The following is a 22,627-nucleotide window of genomic DNA, read 5'->3' on the forward strand; positions in this document are numbered from 1 at the left end:
CATTTGATAAGATACATTACTGTCAGTCGACTTCAGATCCATGGATGATTAAGCATTCCAACTGTCAGCCTCAAGAATGCATATAAAGGCTTTCGTTGACAGCAAACCTTTCATCTGCGAAACCTTCTAGAACCTGCCTGCGGGGCTTACATCATACCATCTCCCCTCGTGTTTGCACTGTTTGTATATTCGCGATTTCTAATCCCCGCAAAAAAAGTCCATGGACCATCACAGTTCGCTGTACAGCACTACCTCTCATTAACATCATGTCGCGGATCGAGGAGCTCCCAGATGACTTCGATGAGTCGCTCAATCTCAACGAGGCGCCTCCCCGGGTCGCTCAGGATCTGCCGCAGCCTGGCTTCGACGCCTTCGCCGCAACCAACGAAGCGCCGTTCCCGATCAACGAAGAGAGATTGAAGGAGCTCATCAATGACCCTAATGCTCCTGGTATGCCCCCGGCCATGGCGTCGGTTAAGTCGCACTCCAAGGAGGAATTGCTGGATATGATGAACAAGACCCCGCTTTTCATGACGGACATTGAGAATGCGGGTGATGAAAGTATGTGAATCCTATCTCCCGCTCTTGTCGCTTGGAAATGAAAGTCTAATACTTCTGTCTTTCGTTTAGAGGGCGAAAATGTTCTTCTGGATGCACTTCAAGCTCTGCAAAACGAGGGTACTCGAGGCGAGGTCGCTCAAAGTTTTAAGGAACAAGGCAATGAAGCTGTGCAGGAAAAGCGCTGGATCGATGCCAAGGAGATGTACACCAAGAGTATTGCTGTGATCTACGCCAAGGAGGACAAATGGGACAAGCCTGAAGATCCCAAGGCAGAAGAGAAACTTCTGCGCCAGATGGAGGAATTATCGCACATCAACCGGGCCCTGTGCAACCTTGAGCTTGGTATGTTCGCGTTCAACTCGATCTTTTCGGAATTGCTGCTTACATGAATTCCTCTCACAGGTAACTACCGGTCTTGCACCCTTGACTGTGCCGCTGTTATCAAGCTCAACCCGAAAAACGTCAAGGCTTACTACCGCTCAGCAATGGCTCTGCTCAAGCTGGACAGGGTCGCGGAGGCCGAAGACGCTACCTCGCGAGGCCTGATCATTGATTCTTCAAATAAAGCGCTCCAAACCGCTGCTTCCAAGATTGCCGATCGCAAGGCCCAAGTGGAGCATGTCGCTGCCAAACGCAAGGCCGAAGAGGATCTTGCGCGCAAGCAGAACCTCGTCCTGAGCACCGCTCTGCGTGCCCGCCAGATCCGGACCCGCAAGACCGATCAGCCTCCAGACATGGAAGATACCAGGATACGTCTGGTTCCTGACCCGCTCTCGCCTGAGAGTTCGGTTGAATTCCCAGCCGTCTTCCTGTATCCGATGGATGCTCAATCTGATTTCATCAAGGGTTTCTCTGAGCTGCATTCAATTGTGGATCACCTGGAGTATATTTTCCCACTTCCATGGGACACTAAGAAAGAGTACACGATCAACAATGTCGAGTGCTTCATGCAAACCGTCACCGGCGGTCTCATCAAGGCTGGAAAGAAGCTACCCTTGTTGCAGATTCTTTCTGGTGGCAAAGTTGAAATTGTCGATGAGCTGGTCAGAATCTTTATTGTGCCGCTTTCCAAGACTGGTGCTTTTATCGCCGAGATGAAGGCCCGTAAGGAAGGTTGAGCTCGTGAGCTTGAGCGCAGTGTCGCTGACTTCAAACCTCTACGCTTTTCATTTCGGGATTCCCGATTTCCTCCACTACCATGGCGACGAATTTCTCGTGACCAAATAAGCTGTCCTAACGGCTTCTGTGCCAGTTCCGATCATTTAATATCGCTCTCGATGCTACAATGATCTGCCCTCCGTGGCACATCTCTCCCCGAAAGCATGCTGCTAGGGCATACCTGATACCCATTGCTTATTGACAGCATCTTGTATATAGAAATGCATTGATATTCGGTATAGATCAAAATCATGAGCCCTGGATAGAAAAGATTTGAACGAAGAATTCGTCTTCCTCCTCAGCTACCATTTCCAGCGCGAAGTGTCTTTATTCCAGTCGTCATCTTCCCATTTATCTGATGGGTCCGGTATAGCGAGCTCGAAAGTCGCTAACACTGCTCAGCGCTCTTAAGCCCGGCAATTTTCGAACCAGATATCCGAATTATCTAGTTCATGCTATCTTTAGACCATCAGCGTTGCAGGCTCCGTTAATCACTCTTACTTACCACTACCTAACTAACTAGTTAACTATTCGAGTCATGATTATTAACAATTTGAACTACATACTCCTAGGAATCCCCCGTGCAAATTAAAGAGCCGAGGCAGTCGACCAGAGAGCGTAGTTGGCCTGTCAAGGGGGAAAGGGCTGACCGTAGGAACTTTAGAATAAGTTAAGCCAGATTTGGAACAAGAGTCAAGATTGCCCAAACTAATTCTCGAAGATCTCTCAACAGCCAGTCTTTGATATCGTAAATCTCATTGTAAAAAGAAAGTGAATCGCCAGGTACCAAATCGGAAGAGGATAAAATACTGTGTATACTTTGCCTATCAAATTCCTCTCAAGGATGCTACGGCATTCTGACCTCCGCAGAAGAAAGAGACCACAAACATTGTTATAATATCTGCGCGACGAACATGTACGGTGAAAGATGATACAGATAAACGATATCAAGTTTCTTATTATTAATCTTCCAAATCAAGTCTTAGGGGAAGGGTAAAATACTTTCCGTTGTCTGTTCGCGCCGGGCATCTTTCTGTAGTCTAGTATGCATGTTACTAAGTAACCTGCTGCAGAAAAAGTTGGCTAAACAGCACATCTGGCTAACAGTAATATTACTTTATTTCAACGCTGGGTCTCTATTCTTTACTAGCCAACATTATATAGATTCGGAATGCATCTGTAAGATCTAAGTATACAGCCCTGCCTAGAAGCGATAAAAACGAAGATGGTACAGCACTAGGTGAGATTCCATTATTTTACTCAGTAAAATGATGAAGCTCCTTGCTCGAGACCATCTAGTACTTGCGGTTCTTGACCAAAGTGGCAGTATCAAGGACGGTATTGTTGCCACTAGCAACAAACTGAGTGGTCAAGTGAGTGCTGTTATGGACGGTGAACAAGCTCCAGCCATAGGCAGAGACGACCTTACGGGAAGTGGAGACATAAGGCGTGGCGGGAGTGTCCAGACCATCGTAGTGACCACCAGCACCATTGACAATGTACCAAGGGTAAGTGGGGTCGGCGTTGATCTCTTCAGCGGTACCATTCCAGACAGCGGCGTGGCGTTCATAGAAGTGCTTGTGGCCAGAAAGTACGAGGTCCACACCGTACTGATAGAGGACGGGCTCGAAAGCGGACTGACACTCGACACACTCAGGCGCACTGACATACCAGGGGCGGTGACCAGCAGCAACAACCCAGGGGGTCTTCTTGCGGTCAACTGAGGCGAGATCCTTCTTCAGCCACGCAAGCTGGGTGCCGCTAGGAGCGAAAGGGCCAGCATCCTCGGCTCCTTCACCTCCAGGCTCGTCAGCAGCGTTGGGATAGTCGGTCTCGGTGTTGAAGGTAACGAAGTGCACCGGTCCGTAGTCGAAGGAGTACCAGAAATTCTCCACACCGCCAGACTCAGCGGAGGGCATGTTCCAGTGAGCGCGATAACCAGTGAAGTTCAGCTGGCCAGGGGGGCAGATGTCCATGTTGCTTCCGTTGTCGCAGTTGGCCTCGTGGTTTCCTGGAATGAGGGTCAGCTATATGGGCAATGACAAGAATGATTAGTGATGAAGGGTAAACTGACCAGCGGCAACCATGTAAGGACGAGTGCTTGAAAGAACCTCAATCTCGCTGTAGAAATCATTGAGGATCTTATCGTATTCGGCACCGCCATCGGTCTCGTTAAGAGGAGTAACATATCCGCTAGTCTCTTCCTTGAGCCAAGCATCGGCATAGGCAAGGTCACCGACTATAGAAACATGAGCGAACGAAAAGACGAGATTTGTTTGCATGGGGACAACGAACCGTGCCAGATGAACTCATAGCTGTTCTTGAAGTCCGCCAGGGACTGGACGGTGGTCAATTGACCGGGCAAAAGAGGGTTGGAAGCACCCTTCCCGACGGTAGTGCTGAGACCATCGGGACCAAAGGTACCCATGTCGCCGACCATGGCGAAGTTGAACTCGACCTGCTCACCAGCGGGACGGGGGTCTTGAAGGTATAAGTCTGGTTACCGCACTGGGGCTGATAGTAATAAGTCGTATCGGGCTCCAGACCCTTGATGACAACATGGTTGTTCCAGGTGGCCGAGGTTGGGTAGGTGGTAGAGATATGGGAAGAGGCGAAACGGTTGAGCTTTCTATTATCTTTACCGAAGTAAACAGTAGGGTTTGCCAACTGCTCATTGGTATTCCAGCTGACGGCCATGCCATTATCACCCGCATAAGCCAGCCGAATCTGGATCGGTGCAGTCTTGGCATTGCACAGGGCTGGGTTGGCAGGGGGAGCCGCCAGAGCAGTGGCAGCAAAGGCCACCAAGGTCGCAGCTCTCATGTTGCTCATGATGAAATGCATGGTTAATCACAAGGGAGAGGAAATAAAAGCGGATGATCGGTCCAATTTCTACTCCCAGCTCAGTCCCAGACCAGGGGGGTTGAGCGATGGACCTGTGGTTTGAGGCATGACCGCATTCGGTGCTGGGACCCCGGATCCTACGCCTCAAAAGACCAATTGTGAAATGTTCTTAAAGGCCCGATGGAACGGATAGAACGGTGAAAAGACAGTCGACGGCCTCGCTTGAAGTAGTTTATATCAACAGCCAACCGTTGGCACGTGGTTGTGCACGTGGTTTGGATCAGGTAATGTAACTGTTTGGACTAGTTGAGCTTATGTCCGCCACCGCCCTGTTCTAGACTGCATGAACTCGAGGTTCAAACCAATGACTGGTTAGTATTTATTAATGTCGCCAATCTAAATAAAATTACCCCTGCCTAGAACGTAGTGGCATACGAGCATGGGAATGAATCTAGTCCCAATGCAAACCTATAGGAAAAAAACTCGACCGAGGACTCCGGTATACCCGACTATATGTTGTGATGGGTGTAGCGTCGTTGTGTCTACATTTTTGAATGGTTAACATCCTCCACTACCCTGCATCCAGGAGTAATATCTTCAAGAATGAGTTCCAAGTTTGCGCGGAGGTAAGGCTCTTAGTAGAAAAATAATAGAAAAAGAAGTAACCCACGTGGCGGCGACAGAACTTGGTATTGAGGTATTCACTCTACAGCGTAAATTTCCTTTTACGAACCCCACTGAGGAGTTCATTCACTATTTAAGCGATAGGCGAAAAGTGCCGGATCTTGATAGGGAATAGGGAATTAATTGATGGAAATAGTCAAGGTACGGCTATTCAGTCCGTAGTTACTCGGTACCTGACGTTCCTGACGACTTTGGTCAAGACCGCGGGAAGGTATCACACCAATAACCAACCAGATTCCGCGAGTGACACGCTTAGGAAGGAAAGCCCCACCTGGCATAGGAAATCAAGTCGGTATGTTTTTGCTGGTAGTGGCTAGTAGGGAGGCCGTAATATTTTTATTCAGTAGTTTGAATAGAACAGATGAAGTTCAGGGTGAGCGCCGCTTTAGCGTCCCGTGACCAGGGCAGGGTGAGTGTGTAATGGACAGGGTAAGAAAGCCGAGTAAGAGAGGGTGAGAATCATATTCCGCAGTATACTGCTATTGGCTCATATCCATCTTCATGGAAACTCCATCGATTTACACCCGCATCTACCATTGGATTCGCTTGGGGCAACGTCCGCTGGGTACTTAGGCATACGGTCTCGTGGGCCAACAAAGAATTGTGTCAATGACTGTTAGGAGCCAAGCGAGAAGGAAGCAAAAGTCCACTTTGGGTGCATCAATTCAACGTATCAAGTCTCAAGAGGAGAGAGGAAGAAGAAGAGGGCGATGGTGGAGACGAAGTCTTCTATAGGAGTTGACGGCCCGAGGCACGCGAAAACTGATTTCCCCTTTTGGCAATGCCCTTGACCCCGTCACGTGTGGGCAAGTCAATTCTCTTGGACAATCGGCCTGAGCCTTATCGTTATCGCAAGTACCCACGGCGACTAACTACCTATTCTTCGTCCACAACACCGGCGTCATCATCCCTCGAATTGTGCCACAACGCAGCATCCGAAATCTTAATATTCACGTGATCGGGGACCGCCTGACTTTCTGGATGGTAGCATGATTAAAGACAGTTCATGATATGTGTCGACCACCATCTACGCGTTTCCGGTGCTATATTCGCAGTATAATCCCGGGCTCGAAACAATAATTACGGATCTTTCGTCAGTAGGGAGTCTGACAGAATTGATATAGTTCAGGCCTTAGGAACCACAGAACTAAATACCTGCTATGGACCGTTCTAGGGCATTTATTCACACCGAAGTAGATTATGAAAATAAATCCTCTAGACGGTGATAATCAATTCATATCGACAGATTCTCGACTATACTCCCCTCGCGGACATGACACGCCTCAAAATCAACGCCAGAGAATTGACAAATTCCCGTCCCAACATATCCGCATGCCGTCCCTCACACTGATGCACGGCCATCCCCGACTTGCTTAGACTCGCCCATTTCCCCAAATAATCTCGCACCCAAACCTCTCTCTGATCTGTTACGGTCAATAATGGTTCCACTGCGAAGACATCTACCACACATCCGATCTCTTCGCTCGGCACATACTCGCCTGCGGCCCGGCAAAAGCCCGCCGTCACGTCGGTCACATGCGTCAACTCCTCCTTTTCCAGTCCCAATACTTTGACTCTCTCTTGGTCTGCCTCACCAAGAACAACATCTAGTGCTACCTCAGGGTCTTGATCCCTCAGCTCCGACATGAGTTGGATAGATCTTCTCTCCTCAATCAACTCATAGAAGTACCCAATCATCACCAGTGCTTCCGACCACGTTAGATGTCCCACCAGCGGGGCGATGTCCGGCGGCCCATCCAACGCTCCCAGAAACTGGACTTCTGCGCCAGATGCTTCTAGCCGTTTGGCAATCTCAAAGGTGACGCTGCTGCCGAGCGAGTATCCTGCTAGAGCATATGGGCCATGGGGCTGCGTGCGTACTAGGGCAGTGACGTAAGTGTCGGCCATCTCGGTGATGCTTGTGAAGAGATTTTCGCCAGGTTTGGTGCCGCGGGCCCGGAAGCCGTAGATTGGCCGGTCATGGAAGGCGCGAGCCAGGGCCGTAAAGATGAGGACGTTACCTGAGGCTGGGTGAACGAGCCAGAGCGGAGTCTTGGAGCCGTGTGGCTGAAGGGTAACCACCGGGTCGTATTCTGCATTCATGGTCTTGGTGGAGGTCGAGACGTGGCGGGCAAGGCCGGAGATGGTAGGGTCGGCAAGGAGATCTGGGAGAGTGAGGTGGGTATCAAAGTTCCGATGCAGATCTTGAGTGATGGTATAGAAGTCGAGGGAGGAGAGGCCAAGCTGGAATAAATTGGTGGTAACGCTGACATCGTGTGGATCGACAGCCAGGCGCGTGCACACCAGATCAAGGATGGTTTGCTCAGTTGGGGAGGAGGGTGGTTGTCGGTGGGCCTGGCGGTAGGCTTGCAGGCGAGCTGTATGAAAGGCTCGTTCACTGTCGAAGGTGCCGTTCTCGAAGAGGCGTCTAAAATGGGCGCGGGAGAGCTTGCCAAGGGAGGTCTTTTCAAAGTATTGTCGTGGAAGGGGGAGGATCGCGGCAGGCTTGACGTTTACCACGAGACTAGCGATACGCTCAATGGCGTCGGTGGTCTGAGCCCGAGCTTCGTCGTCATCCGAGCTATAGCTGGGAGAGTACACCACACAGTACGACTCGGTGACAGCGCCGGCAGGTCGGTGAGCAAAGACCAACGTGTAACTCGGCGTGAGGCCTGTAATTCGGGCCTGCTCAATGCCGTACTCCACCTCCACGGCGAAAATGGTCAGCCCGTTGATGAGGAGGGTATCCTTGGTCCGTCCGGTGATGTAGAGCTGACCGTGCTTGTCAAGAATGGCGTTATCTCCGGTGATGAACCACCCATCCGCCGTGAAAGCTGCACTTGTGGCTGCCGGATCACGATAATACCGATTGAACATGACAGGACCACGTAACTGCAGCATGCCCTCTTCATCCGCAACAGCCTCCATGCCATCCATCTCACGCACCACACGCATCTGCACTCCAGGAATGGGTAAGCCACAGGAGAGGAACTCCCCAGAAGCATCATACAGGCCGTCCAAAGTGTGGTCAACCAGGTCCCAGACCATACCGGCGCACGACTCTGTCAGTCCATACCCGGCGCGGATGAAGGGTTGGGCCCCGTACGGTTGCAGTGCGCGTGTAAGTTGCACCGCCATCTGCCGGACAGTGGCCTCTCCGCCGGAGAAGACACAGCGCAGGCACGAAAGGTCCCAGTTTGAACCTTCCTTGACAAAGTCTGGTTGGGACACCCGCTCGCATAGGAGGGCGAGGAAGAAGTTAGGAGCAAAGCTCAGAGAGACGCGGTGCCGGTCAACCAAGTCGAGGAATTGGCGCGGCTCCTTCAATACCTCCTCGGTGGCCACCTGAATTTGGTCTGCGCCTAGGAGCATGGCATGCAGATGCATCTCAACCAGGTTAACCACATGGTCAAGTGCAATCCAGCTTAGGAACACATCCTCAGAGGTGGCTCGACAGTGTGCAGCCTTACCGGCTGCCGCGGCCAGCATCTGGGGTTGTCGCAGGCACACGGCCTTGGAGAAACCGGTGCTACCAGAAGTGAGCATCAGCGCCCCGAGGTCATCATCGCGTTGGTTATGTATCACAGACGGAAGGGTGGTGGCAGTCTCAGCATGGAATGTAGGTTTCTGCACAAGATCATCCACACGATACAGGCGATGAGCCTCGACACCTTTGAAGGCACACGCCATGCGGTCATTGGTAAGGATGACCGGACCATCCAGCAAGCGGAGGATATGCTCTGCTTGAGCAATGCGTCTTTCGTTCGACACTGCCAACTTAGGTACAATACAAGGTACATAACCTGCGACTGTAGTAGCCCAGAACCAGCGGATATTCTCCTCGTGTGAGTCAAAATGTAACAAGAACACGGTATCACGCTGCAGACCCGACACGGAGGTCTGTAGCCATGCTGCGTCTCGGCAAGCTTGATCGAGTAGCTGCCGGTAAGAGATTTGCTCTGGGGAGCTCTCCGAAGGACCATGTGCTTTGTAGAATGTGATCCCTGCTTGGGTCGCTGCTGCTCTCTGAAGGAGCTCTAGCAGGCTAGTCGCTGCAGGGGATGGGACCATGGGGGAGTAGTGCTTCAGTGTTTGTCTGGGCCTCCTGTTTCGCTAACCCGACATTGGTCAAAGAAGGCTCTACGAGGGAATGAGACAACATAGCGAGAATGATTGATTTGAGAAAAGACGGATAGTTGGGGTTGCATTATCTCCAGGTTTTCCACGCTGCATTAATATTCCATTTAGCCCCTCTTCTTCCAACTCCGAGCATGATTAAAAGTATGTCTATTTCTTGCTCTACGGGCGAGGTTTCACTAATGCTGGACTAGCATAGTATCCCTGCCACTGGGCCCCAAGTCCGATCACCTAAAGAGGTATTTATCATTGTCTAATCCCACTCATTGTTCTTTCGTCTCTATTGTCCTCACTGTCACTACGATGTCGAAAATTATGACCTCCGACTCCGCTGCCTTGGATTCCCTCACAGTGACGGAGAGAGCGGAATGGTCCGAGTCTGTGAAACCCGTCGTGTTGGGCCTCAGCATTGCCATGTTGATTCTGGCAAACCTCGGTGTCTTGCTGCGTATCTTGGCCCAAAAGCGTATTTTAAAGCGTGTTATGGCAGAGGACTACTGGCTGGTCCTCGCAGTGGTACGTTCCATATGGTTTTCTGTCTTTTTCCTTTCTTCTTCTTTGGTTTCCATGGCATGACTATTGACTGATCCATCCATTATCCAGGTCTTTGCCAACGTGGTTTCAGTAGCTACTATAGTAGCAGTGCATTATGGTCTTGGATATCATTTGTTCCGAGTCGAGGCCATGGATCCTTCGGGCCACGCACTCGTAACAATCTTCTTGTGTGTCTGGCTAACGGCTACCTTCAATGGACCGTCCATGCTGGCCACCAAGATTGCCTTACTACTCTGGTATCGCCGATTGTTTATCGTCCAGCAGTTGTGGTTACGGATCTTCTGGTGGGTCAACATGGTATACATTGTGCTCTGGGCCATTGGTTCAACCATTTCCTACATGTTCTCCTGCGTACCGATTCAATATTACTGGGAACGCTTCGACCACATATCCACTCTGCACGGCACTTGCCGCAATACCACAACCGCCGACGGTCTCCCGTTGATCCTGGATTTGATATCCGACGTGGCCATTATGGCCCTTCCAATTGCCACCATCGCCACCCTGCAAATGCCCCTGGCTCGCAAGGTCGCTTTGATGACTGTTTTCTCAGTTGGGTTAATGTACGTTGCGTTGCACTCCGCCCCCGGTTCTCTGCATTCCCTGCTCCCGCCAACCACACTTGACCCCATGAGCGTGCTGGGGGCAAGCCCCAGATTCGCAAGCTTTTTTGGGCATCTTTCCATCAATGGATAGTGGGGGCCAAAGGATTGCCCCCTCCGGGAAAATCTCCCTTTCCGCCCCCACAGTCCCACAGTTTAACTCCACCAGACTAACTCATCCCAGATCGGTCGTATCGGCCGTAGCCCGCGTCGTCGTGCTCTATCTGGCCACGAACCTCCACTCCGATTTCACTTATGCCGCCGCGCCATTCGAACTCCTCGACGTGATCCAACTCAACATGGCCATCGTCTGCGCCACCGCCGTGCCCATTATCTCTTGCGTGCGGCTGGCCTTTCGAGAAGTCCGCACGACCAACCACTCCTCCACTGGCATGGTCTCCCACAGTCATCCCTACAGCCCGTCTTCGCACTGGGCTCGAATCCAGCGGGAGGAGTCATCTAGTAGTACGGAATTGGTGCAGATTGGCCATTCCAGTGCGAAATGCACCTCCAAGCTCGAATCACAAGGGCCCACGCCAATGAAGGGGATTATGGTTCAAATGGATGTGGATATTCGGTGAAGGATCTCGCAATCCCTGTCAGATTCCTGGATAATACAGCTGCTCCCCATTCCTTTGGAACTTTCTCTTGATGTCTTTGAAGATTTCTCATTGTCTGAGGCAGCCAAGCGCGGAAGGAAGCCCTCGATATCCGTGACATATCAGGAAATCAAACATTCAAGGCTGGCCAGAAGGCTTCTACCTAGACCGATTGACAATATAAATTACGGGCAAAAAATAGCTAGCAAATGACGCCTTCGCTTTGTGTACGATATGGGACCCTGGTTCTGGCCTTAAGGGTCTAACGAAATTGCAATTTGTCTTTCTACACGTGCATGCTATTTTCCTTAGCTAGTATATCTCAACAACCTGTACTTCGCACTTTATCCAACTAATTCAGAAATTCTCTTTTCCTGCGAATCCTTTGCGCCCCGAGGACAATCTGGTGGCACACCACCAGATTATTCTTGCATTAGAATCCACAAAACTCATCCCTTGCATCTTCGTAGTTGTCTCGCCGAATTCCAAGGCCCCCTCCACCTCCCATTTTTGCCCGGTCCGTCGCTGAATATCGAACCACAAACCCTTCAAACTCTCAACATTATGTCGATAGTGCTTCTTTTCCAGTAACCCGGTCAACTCATACTCCCCTGCCAATACACTTCCCATTTGCCTTCCACACAAGATGATACCCTCTTCATCTCGGCACAAACCAATTAACCGAAGGACTGACTGTACCTGTCCCTCATAATCCCAGAAATGCAGCAATGAGCCTGCCCATACTACATCAATCTTTCCGCCCATAATTTCTACAATCGGAGATGCTTCCCAATCGGCTTCGTCAATTCCCAAGTCCGCTGCCAGCAGCGTAGCAGGAAATTTCGTAGTATCATCGCGGAAAAGTTTGTAACCGAGATCAAAAAACCCCGGTTCGAGATCAAACCCATACAGATTCTGGGCTGGAATATTGGCACAGTTCACTAAGTGTCGGAGCTCCTGGCCGACACAGCATCCGGCATCCAGGAACGCCCTCGCGGATTGGGAACGAAGCCGGGCGAGGACTCGTGGATAGAACGGGAGGCGCGAGAGGTGGCAGCTTATGAACCGCATTTGCCCGATGCAGGGGTATGGGAAGATTTTGAATGCTTCATCTCGCTGATTGGTTTTCCTCGTATTTTAGTGCGATGAAAGGAATGCATGTGCAGCAATTGTCTCGGGGGGATCGGGATGGGGGCCAGCCCCCAAATAAAGGTGGGAAACTTACGAGAGCGAGGACATGAGGAAGAACCTCGTCAGGTTGTAGACCGCCATATTTTTCCAAAAGAGATTGGGCCTCGGGGTCGATGGATTTGACGTTGGTTTGGTACCATCCCGGGGTTGTTGTCGTGGTAGTAGTCGACATGTTGGCTGGAAGAGGACTCCGAGTCTTTTCAAGGTATACTCCGTCGATCTCACGGAGGAATAAACTTTGTCCACTGTATGGTCAATCAATCGAGTACGAGGCAAGACATATTCGTTCTTTATAAATTGCACGATCCAGGAGGTGTAGTAAATGTGGTTGGTGTTGACACCGACGGGTCGATGGCGTTACATACGAAGCTTAGGCCGCTAAGCTTAGCCCATGCCGCGGGCTTTTCACTAACGCACCTGCTAATGCATCGGTAATGTATCGCAATCCTCGAAGGGTCAGTCTTCCTAGAACACCCTTGTCACCACGGGCGAAGCCGTCAATTCAATTTATAGGTTTCTCTCCAGGATCCAGGGTTACAATCTGGCTAGTTCGTTTCAATTGAATCCCCTTCCTCCCAGCAAGCCTCTACAATCGCCAATGCACTTCCCCCGGTCGCCTCACTCCAACCCACGTAAATCGCGGATCTGCGCTATGGAGCAACGCCCGCCACGCTGTTTCATCCCGCTCCCGCGCATTCAACAGTACCATCATATTCAAATCCATGGCGCTCTCTAGCCTCCTCTTCCACATTGGCTGCTTCCGATGCTCCAGGGCATGCTCATGGATCAATACGCGCGTTCCTTGACGCATCCCGGGGATCAACCCCTTCAAAATCTTAATCGCATGTGCATCTCCCCAATTATGCAGTATATGTCTTAGGTAGAATACAGCAACATCGCGTAGTGGTTGCGGGGTGAAGAAATCGTGCACGAGGAACTCCACACCTTTGTCTGAAGATTGATCTTGTGGTGCCCGTATAATTACCTCAGGGAGGTCTTGGACGATATAGCGAAGTTGTGGATAAATGGTTGCAGCGGCGAGGGCGATCGCGCCGTGTGCGCCGCCTACATCAACGAAGAGCGAGCCTGGAGCAACAGAGGTCAAAAACGGACTATAGGCTTCAAGAAAGGCGGCGGGATGAAAAGCAGAGCCCGAGGTATAGCCGCGTTTACTGGCAGCAAAGGTGGCAGCTCTGTCGGGGGATTGTGCGAGAGCCTCATAGAGTGTGAGATTGTTGTTGGCGAGAGCGAACCCTGATCCGATATTGATTGATTAGTAGGGGCTCGGAGAGGTCAGAATATACTTGTCTCGGAGCTTTCTTCGAGCCAAAGGTTGTCAATTGCCTGCATGACACGAATAGATGAATAGGACAACCTGGCCGTCTTCCGTATAGTGTCTTCCTTTTCCAAAGACACATGATACTGATGAAGATGTATAACTTGGCTTGGTGGCCTCTGTGGACTTTTCCCATCCTCCAATCTTCATTGAGAGAGGCATAAAGGGCGAGACTCACCGATTGAGAAGGATCTGAAGAGCCGGGAAACCGTTTCAACGATTCGATTGTCTATGTGCATGATTCTCAAAATTAGCATCATTATAGTTGACGGGTCATTGGATGCAAAAGGGGGACTAACTCTCGTCGCACCAGGCCACATATTCTGGCAGGTTGACCCGATCCAGCCATGAATGCCTTCATCGCGAATAAGCATGCTGGCCCGTGTGTGAACCACCTCATCCTCGTGGGGTTCGTCGAATACTCGGATCGTCATTGCGTGCCGGAGGAGACGACGTACGTCTGCCTCAGGTAGCCCACATTGTTCGGCTAGGACCGCAAATGTGGTGGTCCCGCCACCGATGGGGACAAGCTTGGCGATATTGAACTGCTGAATAAAGTGCAGCGACACTAGATGTGCATGCTGGAAACAACACGAATGGTCAGATGGTCGAAACCAGGCGATAGGCCCCAGAGAGTGGGACAAGGGGAAAAGAGCTAAATTGACTTACTGCAGCATATGATCGCAAGAGATCCGCCGGGTCAAGAAGAAGGTCCTGGATCTCACATGCTGCATGCAGGAGCGCATTTCGCGCTTCGTCTGCCGCTGGAGGTAGAGCTATTGATGGGAGATAGTCTGCCTCGAAGGAGGGCTCTTCGAGGCCATGCTGGGCCAGTAAAGTGCGAAGCTCCTGCGTTGATTCGGCGATAGTAGTCGCCAGAGACTCGAGTCGTGACGGGGCCATGCTATTCTTTTGATCATTTGCTTCAGTTACACGCGGTAATGAAGGGTCAATGAGAGATGCAGTAGATGAAAGGCAAGGATGCCAGCAGGGATGCTTGAAACTACTAGGGCCAAATACAAATCCGTCTTACACTGTTGCCTATCTCGAGCACGTGCCATAATGCTCGGTTGCAGCCCGTCTTTTAATGTGCAATGGAAAAATACTAAGCCTGTAGGCGCGATGTGGGACTAGGTTTCACTAGCTGGTCTGATGCAGACGGCTGAAAGATACCTCTATTTTTCTGGCAGGCCCGATGGACTTTAGGCTAGAATTCTATATAGGCAATTTTGCATGGTCTTAACGACAAGCCGAAGGGGATCTAAACTGCAATAATGGCTGCACCCACAAGAGCCAAGGCACTTGCCAGATAGTACTTCTGGCTGTTCGCCCCCTTGATGGCTGCTCCGCTGGACGTGCTGCTAGCGGTCGCGCTGGTAGTCGTACCGCTGGTAGTCGTGTTTGTGCTGGTGCTGGTGCTGGTGCTGTTGGTCGCCGTGACACGGAAGTAATTGGCAGCAACGGGTGCTCCCAGGCCAGTCTGATTGATAAAGGTCTCCAGTGGGAGGTTCAATCGGTTGAGCGGGGTTTGATCATTTGTCTCCACGAAGGACTGATAGCGGGGAGGTATAGTAAAGTTGGAGGGCTGATTGAACAGGAAGAGGGTGTAATTGTGGGTGCCAGACTTGGGTTCAGGACCAAGGTAGGTGGCAATTACCTTCGCCTTGCTCGTACTGTTGACGTTTGTGGTCAAGTTGGCGACGACAGTGTGCAGGATTACTGAGGGAGGGCTGGTATTGTTCCAATCCGGATCAACCATCAGCATGAGGTAGGGACCAGTGCTGCTCAGTCCCATGTCATGCAAGTGCGGCTGCGGCGCATCTTTGGAGACTGGAGGTTGGGGCTTTTGTTAATTGGAATAGCTAAACGTGGGAGGACCCGGGTGTAAGGGAGGGGGTGTTTATGCATACTGGTTGCGTTTAGAAATTCACCGGGTTTAAAGCTGACCTCGGTCGACCCCACGGAATATGTGAGGTTCAAGACGGTCGATGGCTCGCCAATGACAGCAAGCTCAGGAGGAACTGTGCTAGCAGATGATGCAGTGACTGCCGCTGCAAAAACCGAAAGAGCAAGAGCGAGACGCATTGTGGCGGCGAAGTAGTCAACAAGGGACTGATGGGAAATAGATGGATTGGAAAGTAACAATGAGAAGCAGGAAATAAGGGAATAATAAGCACGCAGAATTCAGACTGTGTAAAGTTCGCAATGGGTTTAAATAGAAGCCCCTACCCCTTTTGCTGGTATCAAACCCTTTGCCGATATGGAGAGACAGAGTAATGGCTAGCTGCGTCAGTAGCTTTCAGTTGGCTGGCCTCTCTTTGACCAGGCCGGGGGGAATTAGCGCGCAGTAGTTTGATTGCTGATAGATGATTCGGATCCTTTACGATGGACAGTCCTATCGGGGTGCGTGCTTCTAGAATTTGTCTAGAGCTCCTAGAGTTAAGCTGCTCTGTCTAAACAACACTGGGACAGGGAATCTTGGCGGCTGACAAGATCCAAAGGGCGGCGGCACCCGCCAAAAGCCACACGGATCCTGCTTTTCATGGGGCCATGTACGTCGTATGGACTATGGAGGGTTACTTTAGGCCCGCCGGGCCGCCGAGCATGCTAGGCGACCAGCGCTAGCCTTCTCCATCGTCATTGGTAGGCTCCAGGTTGGAAACAAAGAATGGTGACTGGAGCATGGACCTACTACGCGTAGGCCCACCACAGCCAAGCTGATTCCCAGCCAAGCTAGATCTCTCAGCGGGGCCAGAAAGGGCCAAGCAAGTTAAGCAACAACTGGACCCAGATCCATGTTCTCCACCCTCCTGCTTCTCCGACTTTAGTTGGGTCCTATGACACTAGACCGGGGGAATATGAACAATTATTCGGGCCGGAAACAATAGGGTCAATGGGGGGACTGGTAAGCAGGGGTTTCTCGGTCTGAGGACACAAATGAATTCATTTCGGATTAATGTACTAATCGCGACCGAACAGGGATTCCTCGTCAGGCGGCGTGATGTGTTCCGAAACACAGCCTGGCGAATGACGAGCCGCAACCAATTAGAACTCATAGTCATAAGTACGCGGCAAGCGATACTAACCTAGGGAAATTTATCGCACTGTAGCAGGATAGGTGGATATCCGAAGGGAGAAGACAGGTATTATTCCTTTTTCTCCAAGATTGGTGATGTATTTGAGCCCCACCAGCAGGCTCCCAGCGAGGGGCCTTTTCTTCTCTCATTGGTGCACCTATATCCGTGCCTTTCTGCCCACCCAAACCGCTACCCGTTTTGGGTGCGCCACTACTTCTTCGTCATCACAACTTCTTCGTCACATTTTGAAGAAACCATACAATCGGCTAATTCAACCACACAACATGCCTAAATCACTCGAATTTGATGCAGATCGCCTAGCAGAAGCCTGCAAAGCCGCACTGGCACAGAAAAAACCCAATATCGCCAAGATTGCGCGTGAATTCGGCGTGTCTCGTACTAGCCTGACCAGTCGCGTCAAAAAAGCCAAAACGCCTGCTATACCTACCCCATCGGCTTGTAAGGCCCTCCTGCCTTTCCAGGAGAAGGCCTTAGTCAATTGGATAGTCAAAATGTATAGCTGGAATCTTCCACCTACTGCAGGGCTTATCCAGGCGTGGGCGAATCATACACTCGCGCGCGGGGGCCGGCCGGATAGGCAGGTTAGCAAGATGTGGGCGTATCGCTTTGAAGCACGTCTCCCGGAGCACCTAAACCTAGCCCCAGTGAAGCAAAAGACTAAGGAACTAAAGCGAATCCAAGCCGAAGATGCAGGGTTTCTTCAGCATTGGTACGACCAGCTAAAAACTCTTCTCCATAATGTTCCCGCACGGCTAGTATACAACTTCGATAAATGCGGCTTCCAACCTGGTCAAGGGCGATCGAGAAAGGTGCTTGGTTCTAAATCATCTTGCCCTGATCTAGCCGAAGCTGGGCGAGGCGAAACTATCACCGCGGTCGAGTGTATTAGTACAGATGGCTGGCTTATAGACCCGCTCTTTATATTCAAGGGTAGTGGGAAAAACTTCATAGAGGCCTGGTTCCACGGTAGCGAAAATCTACCATACGAAACTACTACTGCACTATTACCAAACGGGTGGATTTCTGATGAATTAGCCTTATACTGGCTAGATGAATTTATTATTCAGACCTATCATCGTGTAGGGCGAGGCGAAAAGCGCTATCTTATATTCGATGGCCATGGTGCACACCTTACCCTCGAATTTCTTACGAAATGCGAGGATTATAATATTATCCTATTCGGTTTCCTACCTCATTCAACACATCTTTGCCAACCACTTGACGGCAAGCCCTTCTTGAATTATAAGCAGCAATTTCGGCTTATGAATAATGAGCTATCATTCTGGGGTGGGCGGCCGTACGGGAAATCGGAGTTCCTACAGATTATCGAACCAATTCGCAAGAAGGCCTTTTCGCAGCGAATTATTCGCGAATCGTTTAAGGATCGTGGTATTTGGCCAGTTGATGGTAGTAAGATTATCGAAAATCTTGCTAGTCAACTAGTAATTCCTGATCTTTACGCACCAGATCTCCGGTCGGCTACAGTTTCAGCTACACTATCACCACCACCACCACCAAATCTCTCTTCTTCTAGTATGGAAAATAGCCCTCCAAACACTATTAAAGCACTTGAGAAGAATCAGGCGAAGATAATTAAACATATCGATTCTCTCTCGCAGAAAGCGCAGCGAGATCTTACCAAAATTTTCTTACACCAGCGGGAGAAGCTTGAAGAGCTTGCTATGACCCAGGATACAATTCAGCGAATCAGAGCCGCGCAAGAACCTCAACGTCGTCAATATACTAAGCGGCAGATTAAACCGCTTAGCCAGACCGGTATATTAAAGCCTCGCGATGCAAATCGGTCAATTCGCATTAGGAAGGAGAAAGATGCAGCCGCCGCGGAGAGGAAGCTAGCTAAGCAGTTCGAAAAGTTATATGGCTATAAACCTACACAGCGATCGGAGGAGAGTATTCAACAGGCAATGGCCAATGAGATTGCAGGGAGAGAGAGGGGAGACCTTTTTTTTGTTGATAATTAGCTAATTGTGTGGTTAATTGTATGGTTTCTTCAAAATGTGACGAAGAAGTTGTGATGACGAAGAAGTAGTGGCGCACCCAAAACGGGTAGCGGTTTGGGTGGGCAGAAAGGCACGGATATGATCTGCTTTCCTCCTTACCCTGAGTATGCATGCTACTTGTACTTAGATCTCCCTTCATCGTCTTTCCTTCTTTCCTACCCCACATGTTTAGTTCTTCCAGCAATGTTACTTTCTTCGGTCGTTCTCTTCGTATCTGAGCAATAATATCAGTGATGCTGCTGGTATGATTTAACTGCTACAATTTAGGCCACTGGTGCAACATATTCGGGAGAGTGCTCACGCAGAGTACTCCTGTCCGACAAAGACGAACTTCGGCCACGACCGGGCCTTATTCTTGGACGTAATAATTTTGCTGTTGTCAACCTTGACCAATAGATGACAAGTCGGTCAAATGATTGAAGTGTACTGGTTATGACGGACTTTCTAAATGTGGTCTGCCCTGTATAGGTGGACAGAGGATTGCGAGTTTTTCTGATAACAAGGTTCAACGCTCGTGTCGGGTCCTACATTGCTTGTCTGTCGTGTTTAAGCAACCAATGAATACAAACCGAGGTTAATCAACCTGATTTCTTCAAGTCTTATCAGACACGCAATACACACAACATCATCACCATCATGCCATCATGTCATCATGCCATCCTCGATTCCCGTCTATTCAGGTTGGATCACTTAGTCTTTCTGCCGGAGGAAGCTGGGCACCTGCCTCTTACCTATCTCAAAACTTGTTGAAATATTACGGCGCTTTACATTTTTTCCATCGGAAGCAGCTAGAAAGCTAATAATCAATACGATCTTCTAGGATCAGCCAAGGCCTACAGCTTAGCTAAGTGGATATGAGACTCCGATACCGTCGACCTAGTTGTGTGCATCTCACTACATTCTCTGTAAGCCTGCTATTTGAATGATGCAAGGACGTTTATGTCGAATGGCCTCGCTACGGAACGACCGACGAGGCAAAATACCTTGCTCAAATGGCTAAGGAAAAAGGCGTCTGAACAATCTTTGGCTTTGGATCTCTCATCAGCCATGTCCACTCTACTATGAAGGAATACTTGACAGTGGCAGGATTGGCTGGACTCTACCTTTCGCACATCATTTTCAGCTCCACTTCCCTAGAGACGGGGAACCGACTGGACAAGCCGCAGAGATTTGGATAATGATGATGACTCGACCTCGACCGTTTGGTCATGCATGCGCTCGTCCTTCTTTGCCCTGCAGGTTTGCTGATTGCAGGCCCAGGCCTTTGTTTCTTTCTTCTTGTAGGCCTATATAGGCCTTTCCCTTCTTCTTTTCCTTCTTCGTCTTCTGGTTCTCCTAGATAGACCAATCTGACTTCGTTCTCCCCTGCTTCCTGTGTGCTTGGTGTCTATGACACCATCAAATGAAAATCATGATTAAGACCGTGATAAACCATTGATATCATCAATTCCTACCGACCTATCAACCTAACAACCTTCTTGGTCCTGAAATCACATCTGTTGTATCCAAATTACAAACGCGCAATAATGCATCACGTACAGAAGACATAAAAGTATACACAGAAAACCTAGTGCAATATCTTACTGGCGTAATGGAATTAGATATATTATTTGGAGAAGATCCTACAAGAGATTTAGAGGGTTTGTTGCCCGATTATTTATATGGGATGCAGAAAATAAACTCAAGCTTATATATGTTTCTTCGCCGGGGAACGCATGTCTTGTGGGCATCTCATAAACAGGATACTGTCGTACCATCATCTACAACAGCCGAATACATATGGCGCAATGAGTACTGCGTCCGAAGAATGATAAAAGTTGGCTAGATTGGCCAGAAATCTTAGGCTACGACCCCTATTGAGCGAAGACAAGAACTTTGAAGACAATACCCATTGCCATTTTCTTGCGATTCGGATGATGCGACTGAACCAGTTACGAGCGCAAAGATTTATCCCAAGGTGGCCTGGATCAGTACTCGTTACCACCAGGTACAGAATATCCTGGGGAATAATCTTATGGAAATAGTATATGTCCAGCAAGGATAACACAGTGGATATTCTGACGAATTACACAGCAGTTTTGAAGACGATTAAGAGAGATTACTTTGAATATGAACGTCATTGGATTAATGAGCCAAATTACAATAGTTTGAGTTACAGATTATTTAAACAGAATGATTAAATAGAATTTCCGATCACTTTGCCTCTAGTCCTGCAGGGGCAATAGTAGATATAGTAGAGATTTCCCTTCAGGAGATCTCCGTTGGTGGATCTTGCCATGATGAAGGTTTCCCGGACCAGCGTTTGCAGTTTTCTTTGAGGGCCATTTAGCTCTTTCTTTCTTTCTTTCTTTCTTTCTTTCTTTCTTTCTTTCTTCTCCTTGATAGATAAGCTCGTGTTTTTCTGGTTTCTCCCTCTTCGGATTCTTTGCGTCAACACATGAGCCGTCTTCAAATTTCAGTCATGTGAAGTCAGAAGTTTACTACTTAACTTCGGACATCTCCAACTCTCATTCTAGTCCCTCTTACTCCCCTCACTCTATATAAATATAGGCTATTGATCCTTTAGGGTAGTTTGAAGGGAGACAGTAACTAGGACGCTGGAGTTTGTGTTCCCTTGGCCCTGTTTTGAAGATCTATACTAACTTCCGAATAGTTTGTCCAACTTGCAAATGAATACTCGAATGGCCCCTTTTCCAGCCAAAAGTCATACACGATTTCGATCTCTTTGAGGGTCCTGAGTTCATAGAAAAGATATTTATCTCTGAAATCGACGAGGAGAGCAAGGAGTATAGCTTCGCCAATGCGGACGAGACAAACGATTTAAAAACTTTAACTGAGATCCAAAAGATGACCGAAATGGAGCTCGTGTTCAGTAAATACGCTCAGGCTGTCATTGAGGAAATTCGCAAAATTCAAGGTGGTCGGCTCTCCTCCTTAACGGCAGACGATATCTTCCCCCGTCAGGTTTTCCTGCTCAACACTATAATCGTGAACGCTTCCTTGCCCAAGCCCCACCTCAGGCTCATCGCAAAATCTATATTAACAGAATAGCGCTATGTGTGACGAATGTGTGTATGCGGCTGGATTCGAACCCGCGACCTTGGTGAGTTGAAGCAGAGATCTGATGAGATTAGGAAGGAGCGACAGAGGGCTCGCAGGAAAGGAAGGAACGAAGGACGGAGGTAAACAAAAGGGCTCATCGCGCACCTTCGTAGCTTTCTCTTCTTCTTCTTCTTCTTCTTCTTCTTCTTTTCTCTAGACTTAGTTTCTTCGTTTGAATGCACCAGAATCTACGCTTTCTTATCCTTTCTGATTGTCTCGTGACACTATGGAAACAATTTTGAAGTCTGCTCAAGGGAACGAGAACACCACACCCTTTGTGTGACGAGCAGGAGGGATAGCAAGGCAACTGGTCAATGAGTGTTTGGGTGTTTGATGGAACTGGGAGTTTCCGACACGCATCTTCTTCTTCTTCTTCTTCTTCTTCTTCTTCTTCTTCTTCTTCTTCTTCTTCTTCTTCTTCTTCTTCTTCTCTAGACTTGATTCTTTCGCAGATAGCACCGAATGGAGGCTTCCGTCATCATCTCGCTTGGCTTGTAACAAGGACCAGGTGTGCTGTTTAGCCGAGGTCTACTTAGCCCTCGATTTGCCCTTCTTAGTTATCCTAGAGGGTTGAACATGTGATTTTTCTTGCTTCTGACTTGCTTTGCGTAGCAGCAAGATTCGCCGTCTGTAATTGTGGTGGATTAGACCCGGCCGCAAAGAAACTTTTCGAGAAATACTCGATTACACTGGATGTGTAATTATTCCGATTACAGCCCTTTCTACCCAAAAAGAAAAT

General features: G+C 49.4%; 7 protein-coding genes across 7 annotated transcripts; 2 read left to right on the plus strand and 5 right to left on the minus strand.

The window, feature by feature from the left end:
* Positions 1–266: 266 nt before the first annotated feature.
* Positions 267–1,679, plus strand: N7458_005742 (HSP70/90 family co-chaperone CNS1; the record flags this gene model as incomplete). Its single annotated transcript, XM_056909124.1, has 3 exons — positions 267–561; positions 631–903; positions 964–1,679. 3 exons carry the CDS (start codon positions 267–269, stop codon positions 1,677–1,679), a joined length of 1,284 nt encoding a protein of 427 aa, XP_056767742.1.
* A 1,335-nt stretch (positions 1,680–3,014) lies between these two features.
* Positions 3,015–4,563, minus strand: N7458_005743 (purple acid phosphatase family protein; the record flags this gene model as incomplete). Its single annotated transcript, XM_056909125.1, has 4 exons — positions 3,015–3,730; positions 3,794–3,958; positions 4,015–4,200; positions 4,266–4,563. The coding sequence occupies 4 exons, from the start codon at positions 4,561–4,563 to the stop codon at positions 3,015–3,017; spliced, it is 1,365 nt and encodes a 454-aa protein (XP_056767743.1).
* Positions 4,564–6,501: 1,938 nt separating this feature from the next.
* N7458_005744 (non-ribosomal peptide synthetase) lies at positions 6,502–9,318 on the minus strand (the record flags this gene model as incomplete). The annotated part of the gene is made up of 1 exon (XM_056909126.1): positions 6,502–9,318. One exon carries the CDS (start codon positions 9,316–9,318, stop codon positions 6,502–6,504), a length of 2,817 nt encoding a protein of 938 aa, XP_056767744.1.
* A 369-nt stretch (positions 9,319–9,687) lies between these two features.
* N7458_005745 (uncharacterized protein) lies at positions 9,688–11,122 on the plus strand (the record flags this gene model as incomplete). Its single annotated transcript, XM_056909127.1, has 3 exons — positions 9,688–9,900; positions 9,988–10,502; positions 10,726–11,122. The coding sequence occupies 3 exons, from the start codon at positions 9,688–9,690 to the stop codon at positions 11,120–11,122; spliced, it is 1,125 nt and encodes a 374-aa protein (XP_056767745.1).
* A 375-nt stretch (positions 11,123–11,497) lies between these two features.
* Positions 11,498–12,503, minus strand: N7458_005746 (uncharacterized protein; the record flags this gene model as incomplete). Its single annotated transcript, XM_056909128.1, has 2 exons — positions 11,498–12,256; positions 12,366–12,503. 2 exons carry the CDS (start codon positions 12,501–12,503, stop codon positions 11,498–11,500), a joined length of 897 nt encoding a protein of 298 aa, XP_056767746.1.
* A 414-nt stretch (positions 12,504–12,917) lies between these two features.
* On the minus strand, positions 12,918–14,570 carry N7458_005747 (Sterigmatocystin 8-O-methyltransferase; the record flags this gene model as incomplete). The annotated part of the gene is made up of 4 exons (XM_056909129.1): positions 12,918–13,585; positions 13,755–13,896; positions 13,967–14,248; positions 14,337–14,570. The coding sequence occupies 4 exons, from the start codon at positions 14,568–14,570 to the stop codon at positions 12,918–12,920; spliced, it is 1,326 nt and encodes a 441-aa protein (XP_056767747.1).
* Positions 14,571–14,928: 358 nt separating this feature from the next.
* N7458_005748 (mitochondrial 54S ribosomal protein mL38) lies at positions 14,929–15,752 on the minus strand (the record flags this gene model as incomplete). Its single annotated transcript, XM_056909130.1, has 2 exons — positions 14,929–15,497; positions 15,578–15,752. The coding sequence occupies 2 exons, from the start codon at positions 15,750–15,752 to the stop codon at positions 14,929–14,931; spliced, it is 744 nt and encodes a 247-aa protein (XP_056767748.1).
* Between the last annotated feature and the right edge of the window lie 6,875 nt (positions 15,753–22,627).

Source organism: Penicillium daleae (genome assembly GCF_028827525.1).
Source record: "Penicillium daleae strain IBT 16125 chromosome Unknown utg000005l_segment0_segment0, whole genome shotgun sequence".
NCBI classification, from domain to species: domain Eukaryota; kingdom Fungi; phylum Ascomycota; class Eurotiomycetes; order Eurotiales; family Aspergillaceae; genus Penicillium; species Penicillium daleae.